At 39.6% G+C, this 17,336-nt stretch overlaps 1 protein-coding gene across 1 annotated transcript in view; it reads left to right on the top strand.

Annotated features, from left to right (window-relative positions):
* Positions 1 to 17,336, top strand: part of LOC106884054 (fibronectin type-III domain-containing protein 3A) — a gene marked incomplete at its 3' end in the record, with an annotated part of 245,776 nt that overhangs the window by 212,147 nt on the left and 16,293 nt on the right. Inside the window, exons 8-16 of the mRNA XM_052974886.1 lie at positions 2,204 to 2,346; positions 7,593 to 7,732; positions 9,010 to 9,069; positions 9,859 to 9,997; positions 12,027 to 12,080; positions 14,867 to 14,991; positions 15,440 to 15,599; positions 16,457 to 16,543; positions 17,110 to 17,248. Coding sequence (XP_052830846.1) covers positions 2,204 to 2,346; positions 7,593 to 7,732; positions 9,010 to 9,069; positions 9,859 to 9,997; positions 12,027 to 12,080; positions 14,867 to 14,991; positions 15,440 to 15,599; positions 16,457 to 16,543; positions 17,110 to 17,248 — 1,047 coding nt within the window. The remainder of the gene's footprint in view (positions 1 to 2,203; positions 2,347 to 7,592; positions 7,733 to 9,009; positions 9,070 to 9,858; positions 9,998 to 12,026; positions 12,081 to 14,866; positions 14,992 to 15,439; positions 15,600 to 16,456; positions 16,544 to 17,109; positions 17,249 to 17,336) is intronic.

Below are 17,336 nucleotides of genomic sequence, written 5' to 3'. Positions count from 1 at the left end.
TATATATATATATATATATATATATATATATATATATATTAATATTTAGCAGAAGTAACCGAGTGACTCAAGGTCTGATAGTTTTGTTATTAGGCTAATAGAAATATACATACATTCATGTTTTGAGTTCTATTTTTCCTGTTTGCATCATGTAAATATATTTGGCTGCTATTTGACTGCATAGGGGTTACTTTGTGGGGTAGGTGTGAGAGGACAGATCTGGTCAGTCATGGCATAAAACAGGCAGAAAATTTGGGCCGGATATGGAGGCTGGTTTGAATGCTAAAGGGTTAAACTTTTCTTGTACATCATTCCTTGTCTTAAGAGTTACTACAAAAGATGAATTGAACCTCAATTTGAAGATACAATGTCAGGAGGGACCCAAGATGAATTATATCTCGGTTCAGGGGCTGCTGGAATCTATAGACTAAGACATTCCTTTAAAACTGACCACCACAGCATATTTATTTTTGTTTTTGTTCTCTCTGTTGGGTGTACTTTCCATAGCCTTTGTCTTATTGAATTCATCTCGGGGTGTATCCACCAAGGTGGGAGGACACAGCATGTCTGTGAGAAGGATCCCGCTGATGGTCAGAGAAACCCTTTCAAAATGGTCATGAAGAAGAGAATACTTGGCTGCTCTCTAGTTCACGTATATCATCATCATCATCATCCAGTGTTTTAAATCCGGGTTTTGTACCCGTTAACAGGGGTGGATGGATCTACCTCAATGCCATAGCAACCGAGGTAGGCAGGTGCAGCCCACCCCAATTTTTGGACTGGCCGGTGCCCATTCTCCTTTGCTATCATGAGGCTTTTTTGGAGCTGGATTTTCTACGGGGAGCATGCCCTTGCTTACCCCCAACCTCAGTTTCTAGACATGGGTGGTTCCCAAGACCAGGGACTCTACCACGATTTTTAAGAAATGTGGTGGAAAACTAGCTCAGGAAGGCAGGGACACTACTCCTTGAGACCCCTTTCGGAGCCCCCCTACCTATATATGTGTGTGTGTGTATATGTATGTATGTATGTATATGTATATATGTATGTATATATATATATGTGTGTATATGTTTGTATATGTGTATATATGTGTAGATGTATATATGTGGCGTTAGGAGGGCATCCAGCTGTAGAAACTCTGCCAAATTAGATTGGAGCCTGGTGTAGCCATCCGGTTGCACCAGTCCTCAGTCAAATCGTCCAACCCATGCTAGCATGGAAAGCGGACGTTAAATGATGATGATGATGATGATGATGTGTGTATGTATGTATATTATATATATGTGTATATGTATGTATGTATATCATACTAACCCATACACGTTCACATTTATGCATACTATTCTGAAGTGATTTCTCCACAACCTCCTCCTCCTCCTCCTCCTCCATTTGAAGTGTCAGTGACCTTTGGTGTTGGATGAATCACACAAACAGCCAACATCAACTGAGTAACCTCAAACTCCGACCCTCACCAAACCCTCCAAGACATCAACCTTCTCTCTCTCTCTGTTCTTTTTTGTTTATAATTAGAGAGGTCGCATGATCAGTTTCTTTAAATAGATAGCCTAGTTTTTCTCTTTAATTCATGCGTGTACGTGTGTGTGTGTCTATGTGTATGTATATTTGTATGCGTCGATGTGTATGTAAATTTGTGTTCTGTGATGCATATATGTATGCGTTTCTGTGGTCAAACATAAGTGCATATCTGTGTGTTTGTGTGTGAGGTCATTCAACACATTGGAATTTGGTCATTTTTTCATATTTCTTGATCTCTGCATTTCTTGAAACTGGAACCAAGAATGTGTAATTAAGCCAATTAGCAACAAAGTAATTAAGTGCTGAGAACTAATTTTAGTAGGTCCCACTTCCTCTATTTAAATTAATCAGCTGTGTTTGAATTATCATTCTGATTTCCTCTGCAAATTAATAATGTAAGCAACAGATCGTTAGAGAAATAGTAAATATAATTAGTTAAAAAAATAATTAATTAATTTTATAAAAGTAATAAATAAAAAATAATTACAATTATTGAGTGCAGGCATGGCTGTGTGGTAAGAAGCTTGCTTCCCAACCACAAGGTTCCAGGTTCACTCTCACATACTACTCTCATATGTATGGTGTTTAATTCCAAGCCTTTGACCCCCCCCACTTTTTTTTTCCTCTCCTCTTTCATATTTTCTTTTCCTCTTGTGTTTTACAGTGAACATCTCTGTCAATGGAGACATTCATCACCAGAATAACATGGCTAACACACCAACAGCAGCGTCCACCACTGAAAACGGGGCTGAATTAGAGGTAGAGAGGAAATTCTTTCAGCAAATGTCCAATATTCCTGAGCCAAAGGTAAGTCTGTCACAAATCTGTGGATAGTGCCATCATCACCACCACCATTGTCATTGTCATTGTATATTCTTGCATGCTGGCATCAGTTGCGTAGATCTGTTTTTGGAGCTCATCATTCATCATATATCTTGTGGTGTTCAGCATCCTGACAGAAAACCCAACCATTTCTTTCAGTGTCTTCTCCCCCCCCCGGCTCTTTCCTGATCCCTCTTCACCTGTCTGACATTTTCCAGACATGACTCATGTCTGCACCAACACATCTTTTTCTCTTACTCATTCCATCAGATTTACCTTAAATCCAGTTCTTCTCTCAGTTCACCCTTCCTCTGTCGTTCACTAACTTCTATATTTACAATTCCTGCTGATCACGTGTCTCTCGTTCCTTCCCAGCATTTGCACATCCTCCGCATACAATGTCCATGCCTCACTGCCTTTTAACATCACACTTTGTACACGTATTTCATAAATGCACCAAGACTTGGAAATGCTCTGTTAGACACACGCCACTACCACTGCTGCCACTGCCATTGTCATCCTCATCATTGTCTTCAAATACTTGTTTTCCAAGCTGGCATAGGTTGGATGGTTCGACCAGATCTACTGTGTCAGAAAACTACATTGTTCTCCAGTGTCTCTACTTTGGTATGGTTGCTATGGCTAGATGCCTTTCCTAATGCCCACCACTTCACAGTGTTCTGGGTACTTTTTACATGGCATTAGCACTAGTGAGGGTGGTGATGGTGAGATGCCACAGCATACCCTCAAGGTACACAAAGGTGAATAGCTGAGAGAATGAGAACTAAAGAGTGGGTTGGTAAAAGCTGCAAGAGGGTATGGGGAGGATGAGGGATGGTTGGAGATGAGGTAGGATCCAATGAATGTAATGAATAGGGAACAAGGGTGGAGGTGTATCACTGATAAGTATGAATTGGAGGCAAGGTTGGGGAGAGTAGGTGATGACTGGCTGTATGGAAAGGGTGATGAGAAGCAGAACAGTAATAGCAAATGGGGTGGGGGGCTGGTGAAAGGGAGATGACAAGTGGGTGGAGGGCAGAGTGAGATGCATGGTGTGATAAGGATGAGTCGGCAGGAAATGGTTCATGGAGGAGGGAGAGAGATAACTGATAGCACAGAAGAGGAATCAATGTAAAATGTCAGTGGAAGCGGGTTCCAGCTTCTGGGAGAGGAAAAGATAACTGGTAGAGCAGAAAAGGTATTGTGACATATGTAGTTCTGCTCTCATTCGATTACAGTTTCAGAATCCTGCAGTAGATAGGAAAGTGATGGGGGGGACCAGCGATAGGGAGATTTGGGGTCAGTGGGGAAGGTATGACAAACGGAAATAGGACAAGGAGACCAGTTGTTTATATAGACATTATTGCTTCCAAAACGTGTTTCGCCATGATTGGTAGGTCTTCTTCATACCACTTATCAACAATCATTTTCATCTTTTCTCATCTCCTCTACAAGGTTCAAATTCCTGAGATCAGCCTTCACTACTTCATCCCGTATTTTCCCTGGATTTTCCCCTTCTCTCTTCCACAAGCTCCATCCTCTTTAAGCAAGTGATCCTTCTGTCTGCAGCTGCTCTCATCCATACACATCACATGTCCAATACCAACGTAGTCTTCTCTTCTGCTCATTACATCCGATTCCTTTTATGTCTGGGTTTTTTTCTCAACATATTTGTACTTTGTCCAACTGCACTGACCTCGTCTAACTTTATTCCCTCCAGTGTCCAGTCACACTGACCAGTATTAATCTTGTCCATTGGCTACAACAAGGTCAGCTTAACACAACGATGAGACCACAACAGAGGCTACATGTCATCACTTGATTTGTTAGAAATAGCAACCAATTCTTATATAAATCCCGTCCAAGTGTTTTAAAAAGAGAAATGATATGTCGTGTACTGTAGTCCTAGATAGATTTAGGGTAACAGTTGGCATGTCTATGATCATACATCCATCCGATGGATCAGGGCTGACCTGTCTGGATTAAACAACAACAAGACACAATGGCAACAATTAACTTATTTGACATTGCTCCCTTCTCCGTCCCCTCCCCTTACTTGTTTCTTTCTTTCTTTCACCTCTTAATGGTTCACTTCCGCATATTTCACACTGACAACTCATCCACTGAGACCCCCCCACCACTCCTCCAACCCCACTCGTTTCTCTCTCTGGTTTCTATGGTAACTGGTGGCATGACAAAGCTGATTACGAATGTTTGATGTCAGAGTCGTGTTCTCAACCACCACCACCACCTTCGTTTGTTGTGCCATGCCAGCCATGTCGTGTCATGGTAACTTGATCAGAACAATCGTATTACAATATTTGTTTCTACATAAATGGTAAATGAGTGTGTGTGTGTGTGTGTATGTATACGTGCGTGTGTGTGGTAAATTAGCATTGACATCAGAGCACGGGGCTAGAATGTGTTTTTTGGTATTTTGTCTGGTTTGCTGCACCCTTTGAGAGCAGACCCCCCACCAAGGTCAACAATATCTTTCCTCTTTCTGGAAGGAGTGGGGGGGGGGATAGTCAATAAAGTACCAGTCATATACTGGGCTCAATTCTGCTCTCTCTCTCTCTCTCTCTCTCTCACTGTGAGAAAGGATCCTAAGGGACCACTAACAGTGACCCTTTCTCCAAAAATGAAGGGCTAAATGATGGTCCAGCAAATCTTTTCCCATAGAAAGCCTAATATGGTGCTGTTACTGCCCAAAGACCACCTGATGACCAGTACAGATAAAATGTGTGTGTCTGTGTGGACATTCATATTTACAGACGAAGAAGGGACAGCATCATCGTCATCATCGTTTTGCGTCCATTTTCCATTCTGGCATAGATTAGATGGGTTGTCATAGTCTGAGATGATCAAGGACCTCATATCTGTGTGTGTGTGTGTGTGTAGGCACAGGCTTAGCTATGTGGTTAAGATGTTTGCTCCGCAGCCACGTGGTTTCAGGGGTTGACTGATGCCTTGTGAGTGGATTTACTCAACAGAACCTGAAACAAGCCTCGTCAAAAGGGCAAAATAATTCAAGAAAAACGAACCTGCAGGAAAAAGGAAGCAAAACAAAGACGACATGGGAGGAAGTGGTTAAAATTAATGATAAACAAGATGACCAAGAAATGTAAGAAATGACAAAGCGTTGAACTAAAGAAGGCTTCCAACCAAACAAGTGGAGCATGGAAGAGCAGATGAGGGGAATGAGGGTGGTGGCGGCAGCGGTGTGTGTTTATGTGTATATCACCTTCATATCCATTTCTTCGTCTCGTTGTACAATTGGATATGTTTTCAGTATTGCATGTCGTTACTACTCTTTGATGGGTTAGGCTTACAGAAACCCAATCGCTTCACAGTTAACTCCACTACTCATGCATTCTCCATCCCATATATAAACATGGTGTCATGTAAAGAACTCCTGTGCTGGTGCCACATAAAAAGCACCCAGTTCACTCTGTAACAGGGTTGGCATTAGGAAGGGCATCCAACTATAAAAACCATGCCAAAATGGACAGTTGGAGCTTGATGCAGCTCTCTGGTTTGCCAGTTCCCTGTCAAACTGTCCAACCCATGCCAGCATGGAAAATGAGCATTAAATGATGATATATATATATATATATATATATACCGGAGTAAGCACATAAATGTGCAACAAGGTGGAAAAAAGAGTACTCGAATACCAGAGGTAGAGTAATATGCTTTATTTAAAAGCAGCAGAAATATAACAAAAGACTGTTACTCGGAGTTTCACGTTTATATTTCTGCTGCTTTTAAATAAAGTGTATATATATATATATATACACACACACATTGTTGTATATGTATAGTATAGATGCAGTTATGCATTGTGGAATGTTAACTTTAAAACACTCGGTTACGTAACAAAGATTGTGCTTGTACTGTTTGATCATACATTTATGTCATCTTCAGTCTTGCTCCCCCCCCCCATACGTCTCTACTGCAGTGCCATATGTTTATTCTCTTCAAAGAAATCCTTATGTCGTTTGCTCACAAGAAACAGTAGGGAACGAAACACAGAGGTGCTGTGTTGCATTACTGGAGACAAGTCTGTGATTAATGTTGTGATTCTACCGTTTTATTGCGCCATCCGCCCCACTTCAGTGTATGGCGTTTGTTGTTTTAACATCTGCTATTTCCTTCCTGTCACAGACTAAGTTGGACGAGTCCCCCCCCCCCCTAGTTTACTCGACTCTTTTGCTGTCTCATCTGTGAGGTTCAGGCCCTCAGCTCCCTTGATCAGACCAAGGTATCCTTTTCTGTGGTTGCTCAACCTGTTAGAAATAACAGCCAGATCCCACTTCAAATTCCACCCTACCGTCTTTCAAAAAGGATATCTATTGGGCTATGTGGAACAAAGAGGTATGATGGTCACAGCTGGGATGTCTTTAATCATATGTCTGTTTGACGTAGGTCAATCTGAAACTAAATAACTACAACAGCTGGACAGTAACATCATCTTTTTCACTGCAGCACATCTTGTCCCCCCTTACGTCCATCTCTCTTCTGTAGTCCAGCTCAAGTTTCTGATGTTCTCAATTCATTATGTTCTGTCCCTCTCCCCCTCTCTCTCTCTTTCTCATGTTGGGAAACATCACACATCCCCTAGACTATGTTTTCCTCATTTCTAGCCATCTTCCACAGATCTTCTACATTCACACCTCCATGTCTCTCAGCCATTCAATTCTTCATATTTCTTCACTCTTTAATCTCCTCATTCACACCTCCATGTCTCTCTGCCATTCAATACTTCATATTTCTTCACTCTTTAATCTTCTCATTCACAGCTCCATGATTTTCTAGCTTCCATTATTCAACTTTTTGCTCAAATTTTATACAATCTACCTTTCACAGAAAGAGATAAATGTTGTTGTTTCACCCCAGAACAGCCTATGATCAAAGACATTCCAACTTTGACCATCCCATTGGTTTTGTAGCAAGGACTGTCCTCTTTAGTGTGTCCTATCTTTGTTTTTTTTTCTTAAGATGTTGTGATTTGACAAAGATTTCACTGTTATTTCTAGCAGGTCAAGCAACTGTGCCTCAGTAAATTTCTCTTGTTGATGACAGGGGTAAACAGTTCCTTAAACCTCTTACCAATCTCCACACACACACACACACACACACACTAGTATTCTGTTAATGATGATGATGGTGGTGAGAGGAGGAGGAGAGAGGGGAAAGTGTTTATTTTATTTGTGTCTTTGTGTTTTCAGGTAAAAGAAGTGGAACCAAGAAGTGCCTCACTAATAATGGCACCTCCAGACTTTGACCAAAGTGAGTTTGAGATGTCCACAGTTCATGTCGAGCTTCAGTTATCAGAGAAAGGCCGAGATAAATACAGAACAGTATACAGGTGATTATTTTAATTATTAAAGGTGGCAGAATCATTAGCGCACGCCAGGCAAAATGCTTAACGGCATGTCCATTGCTATGTTCTGATTTCAAATTCCACTGATGTTGACTTTGCCTTTCATCCTTTCAGGGTCGATGAATTAAGTACCAGTTATGCACTGGGGTCAATGTAATCGGCTTAATCCCTTCTCCCCAAATTTCAGGCCTTGTGCATATAATAGAAAGGATCATCAATGTTATTAATTACTGCCACACATTAATTACTGTTAGCACAACCAGACAAGATGCGTGCCAGGTCGTTTCCTGGTTTTATGTTGAGAGTTCAAATTCCACCAACATCAACTTTGTCTTTTGTCCTCTGAGGATCGACGAAGCACTGTATTTTACCATGCATAAGGAACCCCCTAATTTTGGGGGCTTAAAATTTGGAAAAAGGTTTTGTAAGGGACTATAATACTATCCATATTTTTTTAACCTAATTTTTGACAAAAAAGGACCCCTTATACATGTTAAAATACAGTAGGTACCAGTCAAGCAGGGGAGGGGTGTCAGTGCTTCACTACCCCTGGAGGGCATTATTTCTGCTAGTTACAATTAATAATTCTTTCTATAAAACTAAATATCAAGACAAGATATTTACTTTTGTACTTTCAAGGTAAATTCAGCTGGGGTCAACTTACCCCTTTTTCCCTTCCAAGGTCTTTAAGTAGTTAAATACCATCACTGTGTTCATCAGGGGACTGTTGTATGATTTAGAAATTTGCTTCTCAACCACATGGTTCAGGGGTCAGTCCCATTGCATGACACCTTGAGCAAGAATCTTCTACAGCTGACTATAATACTTTGTGAATGAAACTGATAGAGGAAACTAAGAAGAAGCCCTTCATGTGTGTGTTTGTCATTCAATGTGTCCTCATTAATACCATCTCAGCAAAAACAAAAACACGTGTTTATGTTTCCATTCTTTGGTAAGCAAAGTTCTTGTAGTTTCAACTTTCATGGTTGAGGACTAGTGGAATGGGGGGGTGGGGGGAAATATGCCTTTCTTAGTAAAAGAGGTAAGGGTTGGTGACAGGGAAAGCATCCAGCCGTAGAAAACCTGCCACAAGTTTCATCTAACCCATTCCAGCATAGAAAAGCAGACATAGAACCAAACTAAAATCTATATTCCTTAATTGCTTTCTGTTTCTCAAAATTAGACTTGTTAGTACCATAATCTTCACCAGGAACTGTTATTGGCCTCAAGTTCTTTAACTGTTCTCATTGTCTCATCTACAGTGGTCCATTTCAAGAGATTACATTGAAGAATCTAAAACCAGCAACTGAATATAGCTTAAGGTAAGATTTGGATGTTGTCACGTTGCATATGTAGACAGTTGGTGTGACCCTAGGTGAATTCTTTGAGTGTGAGGACTTGTGGTGGTTGTCTGTTTGAATGTAACATTTAAATTTTGAATTTAACACAGTTTTGGCTGATATACCCTCCGTGCATATGGTTTAGTGGTTAAGAGTGCGGGCTACTAACCCCAAGATTCCGAGTTTGATTCCAAGCAGTGACCTGAATAATAATAATAATAATAATATCGAAAAATACCTTAGGAATGAGAATCCAGGTTCGAAATTTCCCCAAGACACCTGACGAAGGCTGGAGGGTATATCAGCCAAAACGTTGTGTTAACAACAAACAAGATGAGGACAAATATCCGTCAAATGTAAATAATGTAAATAATTCTTCATCTCTTAAATACAGAACTGTATTAATTAATTTTGTTGTTATTGTTAAATCTCAAAAGTAAATCATGGAAGCAGACAGTGAAATACTTATGAGCAGTGAAGGAACCACATCACAACCACACCAACAATGTCACAAACAACATCACAACTGTATCATAATGTCACAACTAAGATAATAATATCACAAACAACACCACAACTACACGAGCAATGTCATAAACAACATCACAATTAAGACAGTAATATCATAAAGAACATATTCACACCCACAATGTCACAAGCAAACCAACAGTGTTTTCATTCCCACACCATTTATCTTCCATTGCTTCCACATTTAAAAGTGGAAGTTCTCATGAATTGCATTTACCATTAATTTTCTTCTTCTTCTTTCAGAGCTTGTTCCCGATTTGAAGAACTAAAGGGGAGCATGACTGAACCGGTCATCTTTAAAACTTTATGTTGTGTACCAGACCAGCCGCAACATCCAAAATTAGCCAACAAAACTAAAAACAGTTTATTATTAAAGTGGAATGTAAGTAGGAAAGAATTCTCTTTTCTTAATAACACACACACACACAGCACCATCATAAGCGTGTGTGTATGTGTGTGTGTGTATAACACTCCAGCAACGTTGGTTTCCTTTTCCCCCCCGAAATAAATATTATAACAACTGCCTTTTTTCGAAATTGTTCTCCAAGGGACAAATGAGATTTCCAAAATAGCTTTCTGTTTATGTTCTTTGAGCACCTGTTTTCTTATTCCAAGCCACACAGGGCCTTCTTTTGGGAATTTCAAGTTTTTTATAACTTCAATTAAAGAACTACTCCAACGATTTTTATAACATATTTTCCTTTGTTTACTATTATTATTATTGTTGTTGTTTATGAAGTATGTTATATCTGTTTTAATCAATGCTTCATCTGTTTCTAAAATGTGGAAAATATTTTTACCTCCTGCAATATGATAAGGAATTGGTGCTGTTTAGAATTCCTGAGTTGTAACATTCCAAAAAAATTTTACTTAATACACATGTACATACATACATCATCATCATCATCTCCATATGTTTATGCTGCCAGCAGAGTAATTTACTATTCTTCTATGTCCTCCTGCTTTTCCTCTGTGACACTCCAAGAACATTTCAACAACTGTCCATGACATTTTCCCCCATTTCTTCCATGCTATGTTACTACCCTGCTTACATTGTATGAGATGGATGGATGGGTAGATAACTCATCATCATCATCGTTTAATGTCCGTTTTCCATGCTGGCATGGATTGAACGGTTCGACCGGAGTCTGGTAAGCCAAAAGCTTTAACCCCCGCCTCCCCCATTCCTGACTAAAAGACAGAAAAAAATTCTGGCTCCACAATGTTTCCCTTGTTTTTCTTTTGCTGTGGACATCCACAGATTTCTATTAATGTGGCCATATTGTTCTTGGGCATTGGTAATGACCTCCATAGCTTCCAATCAATATTTAGAACTGTATCATCATCGTCGTCGTCATTTTAGTGGAAGTTGTATTTTTTTTTTGTTTATTCCTTTGGCCTGAGCCCATAGCCATCCGTCACTTTCAGATTAGTAAGGTCAATTTATTCTAATGCCCCCTTTGAAATAGTGCCAAGTCATATGGACACAATAGAAATGGGATTTCTGAGCACCAGTGTCCTGGGGCCAGAAACAGGGCCCAGGACGGCCCCAGGACACTGGTGTTGAGAGTTGAAGAGACAGAAGCGAGACAGGAATGCTTGAGTGACCTTGACAAGATTTGATCTTGGAATGTAATGAGCTGCAACAAATAATGCAAAGAATTTTTTTTTCTGACTCTGTTAATGATTCTGCCAGCCTGACACAATAACAACAACAAAGACGATGATGATGATGATAGTAAGTTCTTGTGTAGCTAGAGGGACCTATTTTGGTAAGAGAGCTGATCACTTTTGATATCTACTCCCCAACATATTACCGGTATCTTGTGATAAAGATAATGGCTCATTTATAGTTGATTAAGTGTTGAGGAGGAGGAGGGCAGTGGTGGTGGAGAGATTGTTTTCTCTTTGCTGCTTGTTCAGTGGCCAAGGTAGCAGGTTCAATCCACTCCCTCTCTCTGTCTCCATCTTGATGCAAGCTTCACCTACACCTGCTGTTAATTAGTGAACTGCAGCTGGGTGGGTGGGTGTTACAAGGAGGGGGTGGTTATGCCTTAAATAACTCTTCACTACCTCTACTACTACTACTATCGCTACCACCACCACCATCACCAATACTGCATAACATCATACCACTCCTGCCTCCACCACAACCCTCGTGATTCCATAAATATCACCACTGCTAAGAACCATACATGACCACCAACACCACCATACAGCACTTACATGACCTGGTCTCCCCCACCACCACTGTACACCACTTTGATGATGATGATAGTGATGATGATGATGATGATGGTTGTTGTGGCGGCAGTGGTGGTGGTGGTATGATAAACCATTATTGTTGTTGAGAGAAAAAGATGGAAATATATTCAGATGAATAAAACTGCGGTTTTCTTCTCTCTTTTCAGGCTGCCTGTGAAAATGGTTCAAAAATATCAACATATTCATTAGAATATGATAAGGTAGGTCGTTCTTCTTGTTTGTATAATACAGAAACACGCACACTTATGAACATATACTTATATTAGTACACACACACACACCTGTACACTCACACATTTAATACATATACATACCTGTGTATGTGATGGTCAGAGGTCAGCAATGCCTGTGCAGAGTTTTAGGTCCAATAAGGCTTGCATGACACCTCATAGACCCTCTCCACTCTACTGACATTATCCAGAGCAAGATGTCTGGTGCCAATATGAGCCACAGGCTCGGGGATGTGGGAGCGCCATGATCGCTATCACAAACCAAAAGATCCCCAAAATGTCCAATGCCATTCCCTGCATATCTGGTTTTATATCAGAGTGACCTTCTCCAAGAGACATGCTTCAACAGAAGCTGAGGGGTGCCTCACTCCCAGTGATCTTCTAGCACACTGGACACCATCCACATACATGCATGTAATCTGGTGCCACATAAAAAGCACCCTGTACACTCTGTAAGGGCATCCAACTGTAGAAACCTTGTCAAAGCAGACATTAGAACCTGGTGCAACTGCCAGGCTTGCCAATTCCTGTCAAATTGTCTAACCTATGTCAGCATGGAATGGAGACGATAAATAATGATGACTATATTTAGGCGTAGGAGTGGCTGTGTGGTAAGTAGCCTGTTTACCAACCACATGGTCCCGGGTTCAGTCCCACAGCATGGCACCTTGGGTAAGTGTCTTCTACTATAGCCTCAGGCCGACCAAAGCCTTGTGAGTGGATTTGGTAGACAGAAACTGAAAGAAGCTTGTTGTATATATATATATATATATATGTGTGTGTGTGTGTCTTTCTGTCTGTGTTTGTCCACCGTCACCACTTGATAACTGGTGTTGGTATGTTTATATCCCTGTAACTTAGTGGCTCAGCAAGAGACTAATAGAATAAGCACTGGACTTAAAAATAAATTAGACCAAGCACCAGGGTTGATGTGTTTGACTAAAATTCGTCTAGGGGGTGCTCCAGCATGGCCACAGTTTGATGAGTGGAAGATAAAACAGAAAAATAAAAATCTGTTTGATTCAATTCATTTTAGTTGTAGTTGTTGTTGTTCAGCTGCTCCCATTCGTCTTTGAGAAAACGTAGGAAACGAAATAAATGTAGAATTCTTCAATCTTTTTTGTTAGTGGAACTACTCACTCATCACACATCTATCGCAGGGTGGTGGCAGTGGAGAATGTTTGAGAATGAAAAATTATGTTTTAGATTTTGAAGACTGCAAAATAGTTTTTGTCTTTGATTCTACGAGAATCGTTTTTTCTTATTTCTTTTTTTTTCTACACCATCTTGAAGTGACTCTGAAGAATCTCCTTCATGTCTTGTTGTGTGGTCGACTGTTTTAAAAAGCAGTAAACTCATATTATATCAGCTTCAGCAGGTTTTTATCTGATAAGGCCTCTTTTAATATTCTCTTTTAGAGCAACATTATATCCTCCAGCCAAATGTAGAATATTACCATTTTTTCTTTTTCTCTTTCTCAGATAGTTGAGTAAATGACCCCGGGGGATAATTGGTTGCTGGGGTGAGCCGAGTGTGTTATTTCTGCTAAATTGTCTAACCCTCTACCATCCACATTTACCAATTCCTTCAATTAATATTTCAGGGTTTTGATTAATCTTCAGTTTATCTTTATAATTAAATTAAAATAAAATGTTTTGGTATTTAAAAAGGAGTGGAATAATGTCTGCTGATTACAGACAAGAGGAAGAACTCGGTGTTTCTTGTTATTTACTTCTGTATTTAAAGAGATTCTGGTTACAGAAACGGGTGCGGTTCCAAACCTGTTTTGCAATTTATAAAATATTTTGCAGTACTGAATGTTTCTGCCAAATTGCTTTTGTCATTCTTTGAGATAGGAATTAATGATTAGAGGTGGACTAGGAGGAAGAGAAGCAATAATTAGGGGTGGACAATGTTTAAGGGTGGATTATAGAAAAGAGCAAATGATGGCTCTTGTAGTAATCCGTCAATGTTTGTGGTTTAATATTTTAGTTTGCTGTAAGGTGGCAAGCTGACACGGCCATCAGAGCAACCGTTAGCATGCCAGGCGAAATACTTAGTAACATTTTGTGTCTTGATGTTCTGAGTTGAACTTTGCCTTTCATCCTTTCAGGGTTGATAAAGTAAGTACCAGTTGAATACTGGGGCTGATGTAATTGACTTCCCCCCCCCCCTCACCACAAAAGGAAAAAGTACCAGATAGATTCCTGTCAAGGATGTCACTCTTGGAAACATCTCTTTGGTTTGATTGGAAGATTGCCTGCCATTCTGTGTGTGTGTGTGTGTGTTTTGTCTTCTTTGCTCTAGATTCTTCTTCTCTGTCTCAGAACCAGTTAATACGGTTGTGAATTAGTCGACATTTAGTTTGATGTATTTCCATAAAGATCAAACCCTGGTATTGTACCAGATAAAACAGTAGGGGTTAACATCTTGTCGCAGCTTCCTTCTTTTGTGAAAATACCAATGGAATGTTTAGAAAATCGGTGTAGAGGAGAAAATAGAAGAGGAGGGAAAGGAAGTCACAAGGTTTACAAGCAAAGCCTCTCAGTTCCATGCTCACTTGTAATAAGTCAATCTACATCTTATATTTCAATGAGGTTTTATCAGGTTACTGCACTTGTTAACTTGGCTGTAATTAACCAAAGTAAATTTATTTTTTCCCTCTCGTTTTCCTCCATTTTTGCTGAATGACCCCCCCCCCCCAACCACCAGTTCATTGGTGCTTAATGTCTACCATGTTTTCTTATCTTTTCCAGGGCTTAAACAATGGAGAATTCTATGAAGTGTACAGTGGTTTAGTGAAACAGCATCGTATTAACTATTTACAGGCTGGCACCAAGTATACTTTCCGGTTAGCTGCTATTAATAGCATTGGCAAAAGGTTGGTGTGATGATTCTTTCTACTGTAGGCACAAGGGCTGAAAATTTTAGGGGAGGGAGAGAGTTGATATCAGTATCAGAAGGCATCAAGGGGAATATAAAGGAAATTGGAATGGGGTTCCTAGTAGAACTGTTGCAAAAGGTTTTCCTCCTTGGCACAACCAGAATAATCAGGAAAGTATTAGAGAGCTGTAAAAGAACGAATAGCATGGTACCGTAGGCTGAAGGTAATAAGCCTGATACGCATGCAAGACTCCAGGAGCTCCAACCAAACCTTTGATAAAGAGAAAATGATAATAATAATAATAATAATAATAATCCTTTCTACTATAGGCAAAAGGCCTGAAATTTTGGAGGAGGGGACTAGTCGATTACATCAACCCCATACTGAAGACTATGGTAGAAGCATAATTCCTGTTAACATTGTCTCTCTTTCTCTCTGTTTTCAGCCTTTTTAGTGAACTGACAAGTTATTGCACAAGTGGGACTGTTCCACCTCAACCTGATCCCCCTACAATCACCACAAGTCAGATTAATTCCTTAAACCTCTCCTGGGTGAAACGACAAAGTGACGAGACTTTTACTTTACAAATGGAAGATGAGACAACTGTAAGTAAAACTTTGCTGAGATTCCTTGACTGCTTTTGTGTGTGTGTGGTAGGGGAGGGGTTTTGGTTTTATCGTTCAGAATGATTGCCCCATAATCTTTGCTACACTGGTTCTGTCTTCTATGATGGCTATTGTCTGAAAGCTTTTTTTTTTCTTTGCATGTGTACCGTCGTTGGTCCCTCTGTGTTTCGATGTTAAATTACATTGGAACATTAATGGGATCAGACACAAACTTACAACTCATATGTCGTTATATAACATTACCTGTGATGTAACAGCATCGTAATAATATCATAACACACCCTACATGGTATAAACACTGTATGTGATGTAACAAATACATCAGAATGACATAATGTAATGACTCCTCATAATGATATTATTACCACATACGTCATTAATCGTTATGATGTGAGGATCAACAATATAAGATCCTCCAGTCATGTGATATATGATCATAACGTATCCCCTTCATCAGATGATATGATCACATTCAAGATTAATTAATTTACTAATAATGCACAACACATTGTTTTTGGGGTGGTTTGAAATGTCAGATAAATTTGTTTTGATAAACATACAAGTACAACCTCTCAGTGGAAAGTAAACAGAGTAGTTTTATTTCTTGATTGTGTAAATAAGACAAATCAGTTTAGTTGTGTCCTGGTTTGTATCTACTGTAAATAGCAATGATAAATCTTTCTGTTTCTCTGATGAAGGTTAGTAACATCAGATTGGTATTGCTTTTTTTTTTCTGTCCACGGAGAGATAAAACTTTTGATGTAACCACTTTGTTTACAGTTCACAGTGAGGTTCAAATTCAAATAACACCATTCACTGTCTTCTTTCTTTTACAGGGACACGGTTTCCTTGTAGTCTACAATGGTCCAAACTGTAGCTATAAAGTGCCAAATTTACAACGGAACACTGACTACAGATTCAGGGTAAATAGAAATAAATCTGCACGCATTTCCTCATCATCATTGCCACTTTCATTATCCACCATCATGACAAACAATATTAATATCAGTGATATCATCACCATAGCTATATTGTTATAATTTTTGTCTGTGCAAAATACTATCAGCTGGTTGCAAATCTTCATTGAATGGTTTTTATCTCAAAAATTTCCTTCTCCGAGATGGATTGTCTTCAGTATGACCCTTGGACACCATCTACCCATGACTGTATTGAGAAATTTGCAATATAAATTTACATAATTCAGCCAGAGGGTGCGATAGGTGAACCGTGATATACTGAATGTGTGCTAAGTGAACCGTGATATGGTGAGGTATTACTGTGATATTAAAACAACAATGTTGTCACAAGTCAGAAGGAGATTTGCCATTCCATCACATCAAATGTGTTTTTTTTTGTTTTATTTTCTAATATTTATACTTATTTTTTTGTAAAATTGTTTTAAGTATGACTATGTTTTATGTTCACCACATTTAATTAACTTTCCCTGTTAATCACCTGCAAATGTTGTTTGATTTGTACCTAATTTTAGTTATCAGCCAAAAATGAGGAGGGTCCTAGCAAATGGAGTGAAATAGTCACCTACCAGACCCTTCCAGGACCCCCAGGTATACCAAGTAAAGTTCAGGTGAAGGGCAAAATCCATGCACATCACTTCAAAGTGACATGGGGTGAGTACGTCGTTTTGGTCCTTACTGACCTTTGGTCACTTGCATCTGCACACAGTGTTTATCTCAACATCTACACACAGTATCTATC

This window comes from Octopus bimaculoides, chromosome 19 (assembly GCF_001194135.2).
Source record: "Octopus bimaculoides isolate UCB-OBI-ISO-001 chromosome 19, ASM119413v2, whole genome shotgun sequence".
In the NCBI taxonomy this organism is placed as follows: Eukaryota; Metazoa; Mollusca; class Cephalopoda; order Octopoda; family Octopodidae; genus Octopus; species Octopus bimaculoides.
Note: the sequence above shows the minus strand (reverse complement) of the source record. Positions and strands in the feature narration are given on the sequence as shown.